The sequence below is a fragment of the Pecten maximus genome, chromosome 2 (assembly GCF_902652985.1).
Source record: "Pecten maximus chromosome 2, xPecMax1.1, whole genome shotgun sequence".
Taxonomy (NCBI): Eukaryota; Metazoa; Mollusca; class Bivalvia; order Pectinida; family Pectinidae; genus Pecten; species Pecten maximus.
In genome coordinates this window covers 1,570,969-1,589,359 of record NC_047016.1, presented here as the reverse complement: position 1 = coordinate 1,589,359, position 18,391 = coordinate 1,570,969, and the positions used below count along the sequence as shown (strand labels likewise).

The window sequence follows — 18,391 nt, the reverse complement described above, 5'->3', positions numbered from 1 at the left end:
GGTATAAGTATGGCATATAATTATTTACCAAATAATACTGGCAAGTATTCGCCAACTGATCAGCATCGCTGTAATGAGAGGGAGTGGGGTTGTGTGATTTTAATGTCGCCTCTCGTCCTGACGTTTAACGTTTGGTACTGTGATATCAACACACTTTTAGCTAATTGTGGCACGTGGAACGTGAGAAGGAAATGGGTGTGTTTGTATATAAGTATAGGTATAGTGGGTCAAGCTCGTGCTGTCTTTTACAGGTGTGACCTACCTGGGACGTCCACGCGACTATTGGATCAGCCCTAATCGGATTTATAAAAAAAAGGTAATTGGTCACGCAATCGATGATCTGTTACGTAATAATGGTCACCTCGCACCACAGGTAGGCTGGTTAAGTATCTATAATGGACCAGCACCCTAATGGCCTAGGTGTTACCTGAATGGCCAATGTGAGTCGGTATGGTAGTGGCAGCTGTATATCTAATCAACTAACACGTGTGTACAGATAGGAGTATAATTTGTAATTAATTGGGATGGCGACAGGTGACAATATACATGTAGCTTTATGACAATACCCCGAGGTTTCCAAGATTGAAAAGAAAGAGCTTGTGGCAGTTGTACTCAGTTTTAAAGTGACCACTGTGAGGGATCTATGTGAAACGGACATCAATGCAATTTTTGTGCCACGGACTACCATCATGAAGGAGCTACACAGCCATCAGATATTCCGACCGCCAAGATTTCTTCAAAAAGGTCAGTTTTAAAAAGTTTCAATGTAAAGTACCGTACGTTGTATTTAATGCAGCTCATTTAAGTTTAGTAGGATGGATAACGATTGGAAATAGTATCTCAAGTAATCAGAAATATGCGTTTAGATTAATATAAATAAATAACAAACAAAAGGTCAACTCTGGCACACCCAAGATGATCATCCTTATATTCGTTAATTCATACGTTCAAGAATGAAATATGTCCGGGGACGTATCTGTGTCACTGATTATGTTTTCTGTACTGTAACAGCAACATGTATATGGAACGCCAAATTAACATACATTCAATTAATTGAACCTATCTTCAGTTATTTGAAGATACATTGTAGGTTCAATTCAATTAAAGATAGGTTAAATTTAGTTAAAGATAGGTTCAATTCGATTGTACATATCTTTAAATAATTAAAGATAGGTACAAATAATTGGACCTATCTTCAATTAATTGAATATATGTTAATTTGGCGTTCCATCATGTAACCCGTTTTATATATTGTGTATGGGAAAGGAATGAATTATCAGAAAACTAATTTGTCATTAACTGGTAGATATTTCAACATTATTATACATTGTAAAAGTCCACATTACGTTTAATTGAAATATATAAATGAATTTCAGTACTTTCTATAATTATGATATTTCCAATGTAAATTATTTTAAACAGTCTTGTAGTTTTAAAAAAACCGGCATATAAAGTAGACATCGAAAATAACAAAAAAAAAAAATTCTTTTGGGATATATTTTTGTTTTAATTTTTATCAAAACTGGAAAAAAAACTATATGAATGAAATATTGATTATGTGCGTGTTTCTATGTAGGGGCCACAAGAAAAACATTTTCCTATGAATACGTACACTCTATTATCATACTCTTCCCCTAACACCTCACGTTCCGATATTATTTTCTTACAAACACTTGCTACTGTAATGGTTCAGTAACGATATTTTTACAGCGGGGAAACCGCTTGCTACAAGTAACATGTCTTATGAAATCAGCCAATCAGACACCGCGTTGTATTCGATTTATGCCAGCGGGAATGCGACGAGGGATTTTTGAAACATTTTAATCTTCATCGGATTAAATCAACATATTTAATACACCGAAGTGATCCTAAACCATAGAGCTGACATGTTATAGGCGTAAGAAAATGCATGGAGTGTAATTTAACGCTACATTATGCATGTGTCTGTAGACTAGTGTTAAAACGGGCACCTGTTGGTCCTCATTCACTGTTCGATTGTTTACCGTCTGCGATGATTGACACGGACGATTTCAATAGGATGGAGCTTTTATAGACGACTAGAAGTTGTACTTTTTCCCAGTCAACGTTCATGCATGTATTTCCTTCATTCCTTATGTGGTGCATGTACATTTCTTTCCAATGAGGCACCGACTGAAGTACTTTTGAATTTGATGAACATTTCTGCTAAAAACTAACCTCATTTGTGTTTGAAAATGGATACCCCACGCAGCAAGGCGAGAGGTAAACGGCTGTTGCCGACCTTACCAGCGGACATACGAGACCGTTGTACTCCTGGTACAAGAGCTGTCTCTTTCAATACTGAAATAATGGAAACTTCCGTGGGTGGTACAAAATCGATCGGTCACATAAAGCCTGACCCACTAAGTGTGTCTCTGTTTATTGACAGAGGAGACAAGGGATCGGTCACTGTGCTGTCAAATATTGACCCAAGTGACCACGAAGGAAAAGAAAATATTGAACCAAATAAAGAGCAAAACTTAAATGATCAAAAATTTGAAAAGAGAGTAACAGTAAGCACTGGGAGAGATAATGGGACATGCGACAAGAAAATCACAATTACTACAAGTGAATATTGCAGAACGGATGAATGTGATGCAAAAATAACAGTTACTAGAGATGATAAAAATGCATGGACAACAACTGGAGAATTAAAAACTGACTATTGTAAAACCTCCGACACTGATTCTTTTTTAACTCCAGTAAAACAGACGCGGAGGGTGACAGTCGAGGGACATGTTGATTCGACTAGTATTGTGGGTGACTATAGTCCAGGGATGAAGTCGACACCAGTGAGGAGGTTCACACTAGACAACAAGTTACTTAGCACCCCAGAATGTTACTCAGCAGTACAGATGGACCTCCCAGGCTACCAGATGACTTGTGACAAGTTCCGTGGGGATTTCATTGGACTTGATGATGAGGACAGCAGTAGTGTCACAGTGGCTGTCAGAATCCGTCCTTTTTTACAGAGGTTTGTATATATACAGTATTTTGATGAAACTGGAAGAGAGCATACTTTATAACATGATATATGTTAAATTGATGATTTATTGTATAATTTTGACTAAGATTTTCTTGACAAAAATGGATGATTAGTCCAATGAATTTTAATTATTTTAATATATATATATAGGAATCTTTTGTTGGAGTACGAGCAATAGGATATTGAGTACATACCGGTATATAGCTGCCTAGTTAGCTATAGTAGTACATGTATTTACAGAAGTGTCACAGTGGCCACTAATCGTATACATGTATACGTATATAGTGGCTATAGGAGATCAGGACATTTCCTGTATTACAATGTAAGCTGCTTAGACCTGATAACTAGCCACAGGATATACAATATAATATACAAGTTTTATAAATATGTATTCTATTGTTAAGTTACAGCAGTATATATAATAGACATACTCCGGTATATGTCTTTGCCTCCAGGAATTTATAAACATTCCGTTATACACATTTTATACTAGAGTGCAAATTTATTTATAAACAAATAATATGTACTGAAATAGCTCCATTGCGTTGATTTGCTTTCAGTACAAACATCATCCATCTAATCTGACATTGTATTACATTAAATTTGTCTCGTGATATATTATCTATATATTCTCAATAATTTGAGGAGTTTTAATTATAACTTGTTTTATGAATTTTACTAAAAATATCTTGATTCTAATTCTAAATTATTTAGACACAAAAGTATAGTCAGCTTAAGCTTCTAGTCAATAACTAAAATAGTATCTGATGGCGTTATTTTGGCACCAGTGTTCTCTTCAGAGACCAACATGCTTTGGAAATAAATTATGACCAATTTCTTAATTGTTTTAATTTTCTGACACATTTTGAACTTTAATATTGGGTCAAAAGTCTACTGCCAAGAACTGAATACTTTCTATTCCTAATTAATCATAATGAGATCCACTCTCCCTCAGTAGCAGTTCTATACATACAGTTTAAGGCCAATGGTTAATAAGTTTTTAATTTCATATAATACAGTATACACATGTGTGTATTAGTATTTATATATTTGTTTTGTTTGAGGATGGTGATTTCATAACTGTATTTTTTATCCATCAGAGAGATCGGTGATCAGCTGTCAAGATGTGTGGTTTCAATGTCTGGAAATGAAGCATCAGTGACCACATCTTCTGGTATCCTTCATAAGTTTGCCTACGACTACGCCTTCAACTCTCTGGACAGTAACCTAGGGGACTATGCCAGTCAGGAGCATGTGTACCGTCTCCTGGCCCAGCCTCTGTTAGGGAAGGCTTTTGAGGGATACAACACATGTTTGTTTGCCTACGGACAGACAGGAAGTGGCAAGAGCTACAGGTACTGACAACAGTAAACAGCAATCTGATCAACAGTAAACAATAATCTCAACAGTAAACAGCAAAAGGATTTAACAGATTTTTCACATCAGTAATTCAATCTTATTGCAATGTCAGTTACGATGATCTTGATTCAATGTTAAAACTAAATTTGTAAAAGAAATTTTAGATATATGAAAAGTCGTAAAACTGAATCTGTAAAAGATGTGTGGAGTTTGAGTATAATAATATAAAATTCTATCTTACATTGCCATTTGTACAATTGTAGCATCATGGGCCATGGCAATGAGGTTGGAATCATACCCCGATTCTGTGAGGAGCTGTTCTGTAGGGCGGATGTAACTAGAGACTCGGATAAGGTAAGGATTACCTATTAACTGTACTTATAGATTGGTAATATCATAAACATACTTTATTTGATGTTCTTGGTTATATCGTAAACATACTTTATTTGATGTTCCGAAATTTTAGTGCATTTCCAAATTTTGACAGATTAGCCCATTGATGAATTGGTGCACCAAAATTTTATATAAAAGTGGATTTAGCTCGTCCATAATTTAGCATAATCCTTTTATTGCGAAAAACACTTTGGTAAGATTACCGCCAAAATAGTGTATTTACAATAAGTTGATTGTGAATTAGACAGCATTTTCACATCCTCGAAACTCATGGAGTATATGAAACTTTTGTGTAAAATGAGATTTTTAAAAAGGGGTAAACCTACTAATAAAAGTGGAACAACTGATAGAAAACCATGTTATAGTAGCACAGGTATACTTCTGGAAAATGTGATATTCAGAGTGATAATTTGAGAAATTAATGTTAAATTATAGTACTATACTACAATGGTTGCTTCTTGACCTTTGTTTACTTTAGTATGTCTTAGCAAATTATTCTTGCAGTTTTATGTTTCCACTCCCAAACTAAAGTTTCAAAGCTAATATAAGTATTGATTGAACCCTAAACATGTTTATTTGTTTTAATTACTGTAATTTTGGTAGCAAGAGTTGAATTATACCAAGATCAGTATATGTCTGTGTTTATTTATTTATCAAGATGTCTTTGTCAGAACTGCAGATCTGAATTTTGATCAGAATTCTGAATCAACCCTGCTTTAGAAGTTGCAATGAAAATTTATAATTAACCAATTAACAAAAAATAATCATACTAGTTTGTCCAATTTATTCTTAAAAGCTATATAATAGTACATGTATAGCCCTCCGACCACTTTACAGTTTTCAGCTATAACACTTGTCATCTGGAACCTAGTATAATACACATTGTCCAGAAAACCTTTGAAGAATAGCTAATAAGGACAAGAAATAAAGCTGATAATGTCATTTTCAATGAGTATTGGAGCCGTACTGGTGATATATAGAGATCACCATCAACACAGTAATTATCTGTCAACTGCGAATATAATGTCAAACTTTACCAGACATACAATATCTCTGGGCAGTCATAAAAAGGTGGGTTCATTTACACACCGAGATGAATTGTATTCAGAGTAAATAGGATGCCATTGAAGCAGTAAATGGCCGATATTGATGGCATTGAAAACAAACCCAACTAATTAGAAATTCCGGTGTATAGAATTCAATAGAAACCAGTCCCTGTATTATCAGTACACGACTTACTAGTTTATGCTTGGATTGTTGTATTTTAAATCTAGCCTGTCAGTGTTCTAATAAATCTGGCCCAGTAAGTAATGAAACAGATTTATAAAATGTGTTGAGTACTACACAGTATAATAAGGTTATGTAGAGTTGACATTGTTGCCTTTTGCTGCTGGTAATGATCATAACAGGTCTAGCAGTCATAACATAAATATAAATCTGGCTGAAGATCATTAACAATGATAAGAAAATTTTATCTTTCCTTTACAATATATATATTTCATCGTTCTACATAACACATTATAGCAGAGTGTCAGGATTGTAACATTTTATATCATTACCAGTAGACAGCGCTACCTCTCACAGGAGTTATTAATTATATAATATATATAAGTGTATGCATCAATTAAGCTAGTAGGGTCATGTTGGTTTTATTGTGAAGTCCAAAATATTCTTTATATTCCCAGTAAAGATGTTGTAAAGATTCAACTGCATTCCTTTATCACCATTAAACTAATGAATTCATTTAGATGTAGAATGGACAAAGTTTTAGTAACTGTACAAATTGAGACAATGAGATATTGCTACTCTCATACAGCTAATTGTGGTGGCCATTGTACAAACAAGACATTGTCTGAGAATACTACTCCCATACAGCTAATTTGAAAGGAACACCACCTGTTTTTCACACATGTTATAATCATCGTCTTACAGACTGGTATTTTGGCAGTTAAGTATGGTTGTTTTATTATATAACAATGATTATCCAACAGTTTTCAACATTTGATGATAATGCTTTGTGCTTGTCAGCTACTCATAAAGGTATTGTTTCATTAAACAATCATTACTAATCCTGTGTATTGTCTTCTGAGGAACTGTTATTGTCCTACATGTATCCTAGAGGATCTAGTACATAACAATAGTTGTAAACTACATATACATGTAATCTGTGAATGTTTAAGTTAAAGGATGCCCATGATTTTTATAACCTCAAGTTTTCCTTGAAGGACTCCAGTCCTCTCCACTATCCATTGTACTGTGTGATTGTTATACCCCTCAAGTTTCCCCATTTAGACTTCAGATGAAAAATAGATTATTAGTTTTGGGTGTGCTAATTATATATAAACTTTCAGTTTTGCAATAAGTCTTCGTTCAAATTTGTCTTTAAAACAGACATGTTTTAGTTGTGTGAAGATTCATGTAAACCGAATTGTACATGACTACCCAGTATATTGGTGAAAATGTACGAGATATATTGGGAAGTCTGGCAGTATTGGGGAATACTTGTATAAAAGGCTCATAATGAGAAATCTGGATTCATTTTCATGTTAGTTTCTTTCTAAGGTAACTGAAAAAAGATAAATCTTTGAAATTACTGATGATAAGAAGTATAAAATGAGTAACTCTATAAATATTAAACAATTACCAGGTAAACTAATTTACCTGAATGGTAGATTGATTACAGACATTTTATTTACAAATTGAAACATTTACTACTTTTTGTTATTAGCCTATGGAGTAGCTAAGCCACTCTGGCTTGTTATAATCCGTCTAGGTATTCCCTTTCTGTACAACCACACAATATCTTCTAACCTATGTTAATGCTGCTCATTATACAGCCGACCCACCTATTATAAACCGATAATTCTCTGTCATATTTACTCTCCTCTACACCAGTAACAATATTGACCCTCAGTTCTATTATGTACAGGATCTGGCGAACTGACACTTTGATGGTTGCTGTAATATAAATATATCTTGTCAATGCTATAATGTATTTATAGCTTGGTGTATTAAACAGATTTGTGGCTGTAAATGATGTCACATATAGATCAGTATTATTTAATATTGATGGACAATTTTTATACTCAATGTAGTTTTAATAGAAACATAGAAACACATTAACAATGTACTACTGGTACATACATCCGAACATGCAAAAGGTCAACTCTAACACAATGTAATAAGTTTGGAGTCATTGATATTGATCTGTCTGGTAATTATCTGGTATTAAACAGATGACCCAGTGTCGCCAGTGTTGTATCAGTTTTAATGTTTAGTAGACCGACACATTTATTTTGTCTGATAGACAGTCATTCTTATTGTTACTGTAGATCTCGTTAACTTTTATAAGTGAAGAACCTTTGTTAGTGGCTAATATTTACTTTTATTGTTTGTGGTTTAAAAGGTAATTCATGATAACTATTTATACATATTTAGATAAGTATACATCTAATACACACAAGATTTCAACACCCTCCACACAGTAGTTGTAAAATACTAATAATTTACCTGTCCAATATTTGTCAAAGACTTATTTTAATTTACTCTCGTATTTACTTTCAATATTTATTCTTCTGCTTCATTGTGTCTATATTGCATACACTTGTCAAACATGTTAAGTAATTTACTTATATACTGTACTTATAGTATGGTACATACTGTACACAGGTACAATCCAGGGTACTAGTTATATATACTGTACTTATAGTAAGGTACATACTGTACACAGGTATTGTCCAAGGTACTAGTTACATACTGTACTTATAGTAAGGTACATACTGTACACAGGTATTGTCCAAAGTACTTGTTAACTGTACTTATAGTAAGGTACATACTGTACACAGGTATTGTCCAAGGTACTTGTTAACTGTACTTATAGTAAGGTACATACTGTACACAGGTATTGTCCAAGGTACTAGTTATATACTGTACTTATCCAAGGTACTAGTTATATACTGTACTTGTAGTAAGGTTCATACTGTACACAGGTATGATCCAAGGTACTAGTTATATACTGTACTTATCCAAGGTACTAGTTATATACTGTACTTGTAGTAAGGTTCATACTGTACACAAGTACGATCCAAGGTACTAGTTATGTACTGTACTTATAGTAAGGTACATACTGTACACAGGTACGATCCAAGGTACTAGTTATATACTGTACTTATAGTAAGGTACATACTGTACACAAGTACGATCCAAGGTACTAGTTATATACTGTACACAGGTACGATCCAAGGTACTAGTTACATACTGTACTTATAGTAAGGTACATACTGTACACAGGTACGATCCAAGGTACTAGTTACATACTGTACTTATAGTAAGGTACATACTGTACACAGGTACGATCCAAGGTACTAGTTATATACTGTACACAGGTACGATCCAAGGTACTAGTTATATACTGTACACAGGTATGATCCAAGGTACTAGTTATATACTGTACACAGGTACGATCCAAGGTACTAGTTATATACTGTACACAGGTACGATCCAAGGTACTAGTTACATACTGTACTTATAGGAAGGTACATACTGTACACAGGTATGATCCAAGGTACTAGTTATATACTGTACACAGGTACGATCCAAGGTATTACATATTATATACTGTATGTCAGAGAACTTGTTAACAACATCATCACAACATCACCTATTTATATTAAGTATTATTAAAATGATGGTCTGTATAGTTGTTCATTGTTTGAACATTGTTTCACAATTGTTTCAGGTGAAATTTTTTGTTTTATTTCCAAGCCATAGGACCAGAATTATATTAATAACATATTTAAATTGAATCAAGCCCACTACGTCCTGTAATCATTATAGAAACAGAGATATTTCCTCAGAAACCTGAAGGTCTAAAGTGTAACAAAAGGTTTTGATATGTAGTGACAATATTGATAATGTCCTGATGCCGACACAAGATAGACTTTAATTCACTAAGTCAGCGTAACGTCCAGTGGTCTAGGTTAAATGGTCAATATTGATAATGTGATTATGAGATAGAGCTGTCCTAATCCACTGCCCCTTGGAATGGCTCCACTTGTAGGGTTAGGGTGTTTATCCGGGGGATCTCAGACAGGTGTTGGTAACAATGTGATTAGCACAATACATTAGTATAACCTAGTTATAGCGACATACCTGTGTCCTCAATTTCAAAAATACATAATGAAAAAAATTCCAAATGTCAATATCAAACTTTTCATGACAGAAAACCAAGGATAGAGCAATTGTATGGTTAATCTATATAGGGACACTACAAGGTTTAATTAGTCTAAATTACCACAGAAATTTTGTTTTAAGGTTACAATTTGATGACATAGCTGACTGGTAAAACCAATAATTACTATCACAGGTGTGCACTGTGGATCCTCCATTGTTCCTGGGTTTTACACCCTATTGTTACATATATCGCTGACATGTAACAATTGTTGTCTCCTCAGGTGACCGTAAGTTCAGAACAAGCACCTGTGTTGATATTTAAATGTGTGTAGTACTCAACACAAGATAATGCTACACAAGGCTTAACTGAATGTGTTAAATGTTCAATAGTGTACATTAAAAAATGGAATGATTCCATTGTATATACTGTAAAGTAAAGATGAGTATTAATGCTTTAACTTACAGAAACACTCCATCACAAAACATTGTATTTGGTATTTTTTAGTAAACTTTTTTTTAAAGTTTCATTAATTTTATTCAACTCAACAAACACATCAAAAAATTATACGAAGGTGGTCTAACTGGTAAATTATACATTAATTATATAATTATAACGTCATATATATTAGCTATCAGAGCCCAATTTAATCACATGTTCTCATGGGCCTCGATACTTTTGTGGTCTCATCATTTTATAAGGACTCTGAAATTTTAAAAAATAAATTAAGATGAAATAGAATGTATTTACCTATGTATTAAAACGTGTCGAGGTGAAGGTGGTTTTGTGAATAAAATCACACAAAAAAAAACAATAATTGGTAATTTTCTTATCAAATGATTACATATCTAATTTTAAATTAGGTGAAGATCAATGTGGAAATCAGTTTCTTTGAGATCTACAATGAGAAGATCCATGACCTTCTGGCCTCATACAAAGACAAGGGAGGCAGGAAACCTACAGTGAGTATAAACAAATGGCATTCTGGCCTCATACAGTGAGTATAAACAAACGACATTCTGGCCTCATACAGTGAGTATACAGTGATTTTTTTAGGGTCGATTTGGGGCCGAATTTCGGCCCCTTCCCCTAGAGAAATTTTGTTGTATTTTCCCAATTTCTTGCTCATATTATCCCATTCAGAAAATATCCCTTCATATTAATTGGTATAAAGAAATGCCGACCAAAATGTATTTCACAAGAAATTTTCAACGCAGGTTTTCTCGTTCTATGTTGGTCGCGTTTGATAACGCAAATTCCCGTGCTTTCTGTTTCCGTGTCTGAAACGATGTCGTTTTCCTCAATGTTTCAAATCGAGCGCACCGCGAAAGTCTGTGTCGATCGAGTGTTTTAATCGCACACGTGTCTCACATATGCTATGACAAGTGCTTGAAAGTTTAAGATCATGTAAACAAGAGTCGCACAACACCAAGTATTATTACAAAAAAGATAGGAAAGGCCTTACGAAAGTGAGTGACTTCTTCAAAAAGTCTTCCGGCGGCGATATACCAAACAACCCGTCAACCAATGAATCATCATCCAACATTGAATCTGTTTTATCAACCGTCCAGACGGAATGTTTACCCGTAGCAAACGTCAATGTACATGTAACCCGCGACGAAAATCTGGTATTAACTTTATCGGGAAAAAAGAGGAGCAGCGTCGATAGATGAACATTTAATGCTGCCAAATATGGATCTTCCTTCTCTTGTCTTTATCACAGTAGTGTGACATGTGGCTACATGTGCAAGTACTGAGAATTGTTTGAGAATTGTTTATTTTTTGGTGCACATTTGAGTTGTAAGCCATTTGTTACAAAAGGGTATAAAACTTGGGACACATCCTTCAAGAAAATTGAAAAGACATGACAACTGGCCTGGACTCTTTGGTGGACATGTTCAAGGGGCAAAAAACAAGGAAAATGGCCCTTTAGATAGCTATTAAGAATCATTAGGCCAGATGAATGTTGAAAATTTAACAGATAAATAAATATATGGACGTGTTATTGATTTTTTTTTTCATTTAAAACCCAACACCAAATTTTCCCAATTGGGGAAAAATGCCGCTGTATTTTCCCAATTGAAAAGGTACAGGCCCCTGTAAAAAAGGATGAAAAAATCACTGGTATAAACAAACGGCATTCTGGCCTGAGTGGCCTCATACAGTGAGTATAAACAAACGGCATTCTGGCCTGAGTGGCCTCATACAGTGAGTATAAACAAACGACATTCTGGCCTCATACAGTGAGTATAAACAAACGGCATTCTGGCCTCATACAGTGAGTATAAACAAACGGCATTCTGGCCTCATACAGTGAGTATAAACAAACGGCATTCTGGCCTGAGTGGCCTCATACAGTGAGTATAAACAAACGGCATTCTGGCCTCATACAGTGAGTATAAACAAACGACATTCTGGCCTCATACAGTGAGTATAAACAAACGACATTCTGGCCTGAGTGGCCTCATACAGTGAGCATAAACAAACGACATTCTGGCCTCATACAGTGAGTATAAACAAACGACATTCTGGCCTCATACAGTGAGTATAAACAAACGACATTCTGGCCTGAGTGGCCTCATACAGTGAGTATAAACAAACGACATTCTGGCCTCATACAGTGAGTATAAACAAACGACATTCTGGCCTCATACAGTGAGTATAAACAAACAACATTCTGGCCTGAGTGGCCTCATACAGTGAGTATAAACAAACGACATTCTGGCCTCATACAGTGAGTATAAACAAACGGCATTCTGGCCTCATACAGTGAGTATAAACAAACAACATTCTGGCCTCATACAGTGAGTATAAACAAACGGCATTCTGGCCTCATACAGTGAGTATAAACAAACGACATTCTGGCCTGAGTGGCCTCATACAGTGAGTATAAACAAACGACATTCTGGCCTCATACAGTGAGTATAAACAAACAGCATTCTGGCCTCATACAGCGAGTATAAACAAACGACATTCTGGCCTCATACAGTGAGTATAAACAAACGACATTCTGGCCTCATACAGTGAGTATAAACAAACGACATTCTGGCCTCATACAGTGAGTATAAACAAACGGCATTCTGGCCTCATACAGTGAGTATAAACAAACGACATTCTGGCCTCATACAGTGAGTATAAACAAACGACATTCTGGCCTGAGTGGCCTCATACAGTGAGTATAAACAAACGACATTCTGGCCTCATACAGTGAGTATAAACAAACGGCATTCTGGCCTCATACAGTGAGTATAAACAAACAACATTCTGGCCTCATACAGTGAGTATAAACAAACGGCATTCTGGCTTCATACAGTGACTATAAACAAACGACATTCTGGCCTGAGTGGCCTCATACAGTGAGTATAAACAAACGACATTCTGGCCTCATACAGTGAGTATAAACAAACGACATTCTGGCCTCATACAGTGAGTATAAACAAACGACATTCTGGCCTGAGTGGCCTCATACAGTGAGTATAAACAAACGACATTCTGGCCTCATACAGTGAGTATAAACAAACAACATTCTGGCCTGAGTGGCCTCATACAGTGAGTATAAACAAACAATATTCTGGCCTCATACAATGAGTATAAACAAACGGCATTCTGGCCTCATACAGTGAGTATAAACAAACGACATTCTGGCCTCATACAGTGAGTATAAACAAACGACATTCTGGCCTGAGTGGCCTCATACAAAGACGATGGGAATAAAAGAGGTGTTATTTGTTGCATACAACCGGATTCATAAAAAATTTCTGCTGAAACCAAATATATATATCTCCAATGTTTATACGTCCAATGTAAACATACTGGAAAGTATTATGAAATTAATCAATATCAGTAGTCACAGGTTCTGGTCAGGAACAATATAAGTTTATACGGTGTATATGATTCATGTTTGACATTTTAGCCATATTGTACATTACAGCTGAAGGTGCGAGAACACCCATCACTCGGTCCCTACGTCGAGGGATTATCTACCTACGTCACCAATTCCTTTGAGGATGTTGAGGTTAGTAGGAGACAGTAATGTGGGAGGGGCAGACAACTCTTCAGGCATAGATGACATTACTATGTAAGGGATACTTCTACATAGATTTTAACTTCACTGTTTCAGGGGCGAATACCTCTTAGTGGATTAATTTATCTGACATAGAAATACTGTATAAGGAGTTTTATTTTAAATACGCAGTCGTTGATGCCCTAGCTCCAGCCTTAATAAACAGTGGACACACGATTTGTGTTAATCATGCTGCTACAGGTATCAGATTACTATGTTAGGGACAGGTAAGTCTGTTAGACTTCTATTACACTGAACGGGCCAGATTGTGTATGTTGTCTAACTTTTATTTAGTACATCCAAACACATGTACTCTCCATTTCTTTTCCATTTAATTGTTTGTAGTAACCAATTGAAATATTTAATACAATACTTGTTGATGTGTACAATCTCAGGGCTGGATAAACTTGGGAAACAAGAATCGTGCTACTGCTGCTACAGGGATGAATGACAAGAGCAGTCGATCTCATTCTGTCTTCACATTGGTTCTCACGCAGACTCGAGTAAGTTTGTTAGTTCTCACACAGACTCGAGTAAGTTTGTTAGTTCTCACGCAGACTCTAGTAAGTTTGTTAGTTCTCACACAGACTTAAGTAAGTTTGTTAGTTCTCACACAGACTCTAGTAAGCTTCTTGGTTCTCGCACAGATGCAAGTAACTTTCGAAAACAGTTTCAGTTTTCGTGATAACATTTATTTTACTATTAAGAATATTACAACATTCACTCGACTGATGGATGCATGAAGGTAAAATCTTGCAAGTTTAAGATACAAAATTATAAATTTGAACTCTTTTTGCCAGTGGAAAATTAGTAACACAAGGTGGAAATATTAGCTCACAGGCATTAAAACCATGTGTGAGTCCTAACTGGTCGTATGATTCATGTGAGTGTTGAGTTAATAATTTTTTTCTAGACAGAGGAATTGGAGGGAGAAGAACATGATCACTCTACTACCAGTAAAATCAACCTTGTCGACCTCGCTGGCAGTGAACGCCAGTCTCAGGCCAACACATCGGGTCAAAGGTTAAGGGTGAGTGTCAAACAGGTCAGATCAAAGGTTAAAGGTAGATGTAAAACAGTTCATATCAAAGGTTGTAGTTGTAAGTGTAACACACAGGTCTTAGGTTAAAATCAATTGTCATACACCTCAGATTAGAGGTGAAGAATTTCATAACCTAAGATCAAATGTTGAAGGCAAATGTTAGCAGTTAAAGTCTGTGGTAATCGTAATCTCCTGTCAGAGGTGAGATCAGTGTCTGTTAAAAAGGGAAGATATTTGACTGCTGTTTTTCTATTATGTAAATTACTTAACAAAGTCTAACGATAATTATGTAACAGGAAGGAGCCAATATCAACAAGTCACTGCTGACCCTAGGCAAAGTGATCAGCTCTCTATCTGACCAAGCTCTCAGTAACAACAGGAAGAGGAAGTCTTACATCCCTTATAGGGACTCCGTCCTCACATGGTCAGTATTGTACTTCCATCATATCATCCCTGTTACACACACCATCCCACAACTCTTCCCACACACCATCCCACACACCATCCCACAACTCTTCCCACACACCATCCCACAACTCTTCCCACACACCATCCCACAACCCTTCCCACACACCATCCCACAACTCTTCCCACACACCATCCCATAACTCTTCCCACACACCATCCCACAACTCTTCCCACACACCATCCCACACCTTCCCACACACCATCCCACAACCCTTCCCACACACCATCCCCAACTCTTCCAACACACCAACCACAACTCTTCAACACACCATCCACAACAAACCATTCTCCAACACACTATCCACACACCATTCCCACAACCCTTCCCACACCAGCCATCCCACAACTTCCCCTCCCACACACCATCCCACACTCTTCCCACACACCATCCCACAACTCTTCCCGCACACCATCCCACAACTTTTCCCACACACCATCCCACAACTTTTCCCACACACCATCCCACAACTCTTTCCCACACACCATCCCACAACTCTTCCCACACACCATCCCACAACTCTTCCCACACCTTCCCCACACACCATCCAACAACCTTCCCACACACCATCCCACAACTCTTCCCACAACTCTTCCCACACACCATCCCACAACTCTTCCCACACACCATCCCACACACCATCCCACAACTCTTCCCACACACCATCCCCCAACTCTTCCCACACACCATCCCACAACTCTTCCCACACACCATCCCACAACCTTCCCACACACCATCCCACAACCTTCCACACACCATCCCACAACTCTTCCCACACACCATCCCACAACTCTTCCAACACACCATCCCACAACCCTTCCCACAACCATCCCACAACTCTTCCCACACACCATCCCACAACTCTTCCCGCAACTCTTCCCACACACCATCACACTTCCCACACACCATCCCACAACCCTTCCCACACACCATCCCACAACTCTCCCCACACACCACCCCACAACTCTTCCCCACACCCCATCCCACAACCTTCCCACACACCATCCCACACACTCTTCCCACACACCATCCCACAACTCTTCCCACACACCATCCCACAACTCTTCCCAACCCACACACTCTCCCACACACACCATCCCACAACTCTTCCCACACACCATCCCACAACTCTTCCCACACACCATCCCACAACTCTTCCCACACACCATCCCACAACTCTTCCCACACACCATCCCACACTCTTCCCACACACCATCCCACAACTCTTCCCACACCCCCACCAACAACTCTTCCCAACAACACACATCCCCACAACTCTTCCACACCATCCCACCACACCATCCCACAACTCTTCCCAACCCACCCAACACACCCATCACACTCCAACACACCATCCCACAACTCTTCCCCCACACCATCCCACAACTCTTCCCACACACCATCCCACACCCTTCCCACACACACTTCCCACACACCCATCCCACAACTCTTCCCAAATCACACTACCAACCTTCCCACCACCCACACAACTCTCCCACACACCATCCACAACTCTTCCCACACACCATCCCAACAACTCTTCCCACACACTCCCACACACTCCTTCCACAACCCAACCCACAACCTCCCACAACCTCCCAAACCACACACCTCCCACACACCATCCCACAACCTTCCCACAACCATCCCACATCCCACAACACCTTCCACACCCACACACTATCCCACAACTCTTCCCACACACACCCCACATTTCCCCACACACAACACCCACCACACCTTCCCACAACACCATCCCACACACTTTTCCCACCACAGCCATCCCACCCAACTTTCCCACACACCATCCCACAACTATTCCCACACACCATCCCCAGCACACAACCCCATCCACACACACCATCCCACAACCTTCCACAACACAACCTCCCCAACCACACCACCCACAACTCTCCCACACACCCTCCCACACACTCTCCCACACACCCTCCCACACATAACTCCCACACACCACCCATCCCACAACTATTCCCACAACACCATCCCACAACCTCCACAACACACACATCCCACACACTCCCCACCACACCCACCCCACACACCATCCCACAACTCTTCCCACACACCATCCCACAAACTGCTCCCACACACTCACCCACCACACCACCCCACAACTGTCCCACACACACCATCCCACAACTCTTCCCACAACACCATCCCACAACTCTCCCACACACATCCCACAACTCTCCACACACCATCGGCCATAAACTCATCCACACACACACCATCCCACAACTCTCCAACCACACCATCCCACACCTTCCCACACACCATCCCACAACTCTTCCCACACACCATCCCACAACTCTTCCCACACACCATCCCACAACTCTTCCCACACACCATCCCACAAACTCTTCCCACACACCATCCCACAACTCTTCCAACACACCATCCCACACACCATCCCACAACTCTTCCCGCAACTCTTCCCACACACCATCCCTGAACTCTTCCCACACACCATCCCACACCTTCCCACACACCATCCCACAACCCTTCCCACACACCATCCCACAACTCTTCCCACACACCATCCCACAACCCTTCCCACAACTCTTCCCACACACCATCCCATAACTCTTCCCACACACTATCCCACAACTCTTCCCACACACCATCCCACAACTCTTCCCACACACCATCCCACAACTCTTCCCACACACCATCCCACAACTCTTCCCACACACCATCCCACAACTCTTCCCACACACTATCCCACACTCTTCCACACACTATCCCACAACTCTTCCCACACACCATCCCACAACTCTTCCCACACACCATCCCACACACCATCCCACAACCCTTCCCACACACCATCCCACACACCATCCCACAACCCTTCCCACACACCATTCCACAACCCT

At 38.5% G+C, this 18,391-nt stretch overlaps 1 protein-coding gene across 1 annotated transcript in view; it reads left to right on the top strand.

Moving 5' to 3' along the window:
- The first annotated feature begins 488 nt into the window (after window positions 1-488).
- LOC117344466 (kinesin-like protein KIF14) overlaps window positions 489-18,391 on the top strand; it is a 40,442-nt gene continuing 22,539 nt past the window's right edge. The window contains 9 exon segments of the mRNA XM_033907214.1: window positions 489-744; window positions 2,722-2,992; window positions 4,105-4,359; window positions 4,627-4,717; window positions 10,790-10,888; window positions 13,858-13,941; window positions 14,385-14,492; window positions 14,903-15,019; window positions 15,328-15,455. Coding sequence (XP_033763105.1) covers window positions 690-744; window positions 2,722-2,992; window positions 4,105-4,359; window positions 4,627-4,717; window positions 10,790-10,888; window positions 13,858-13,941; window positions 14,385-14,492; window positions 14,903-15,019; window positions 15,328-15,455 — 1,208 coding nt within the window. The 5' untranslated portion in view covers window positions 489-689.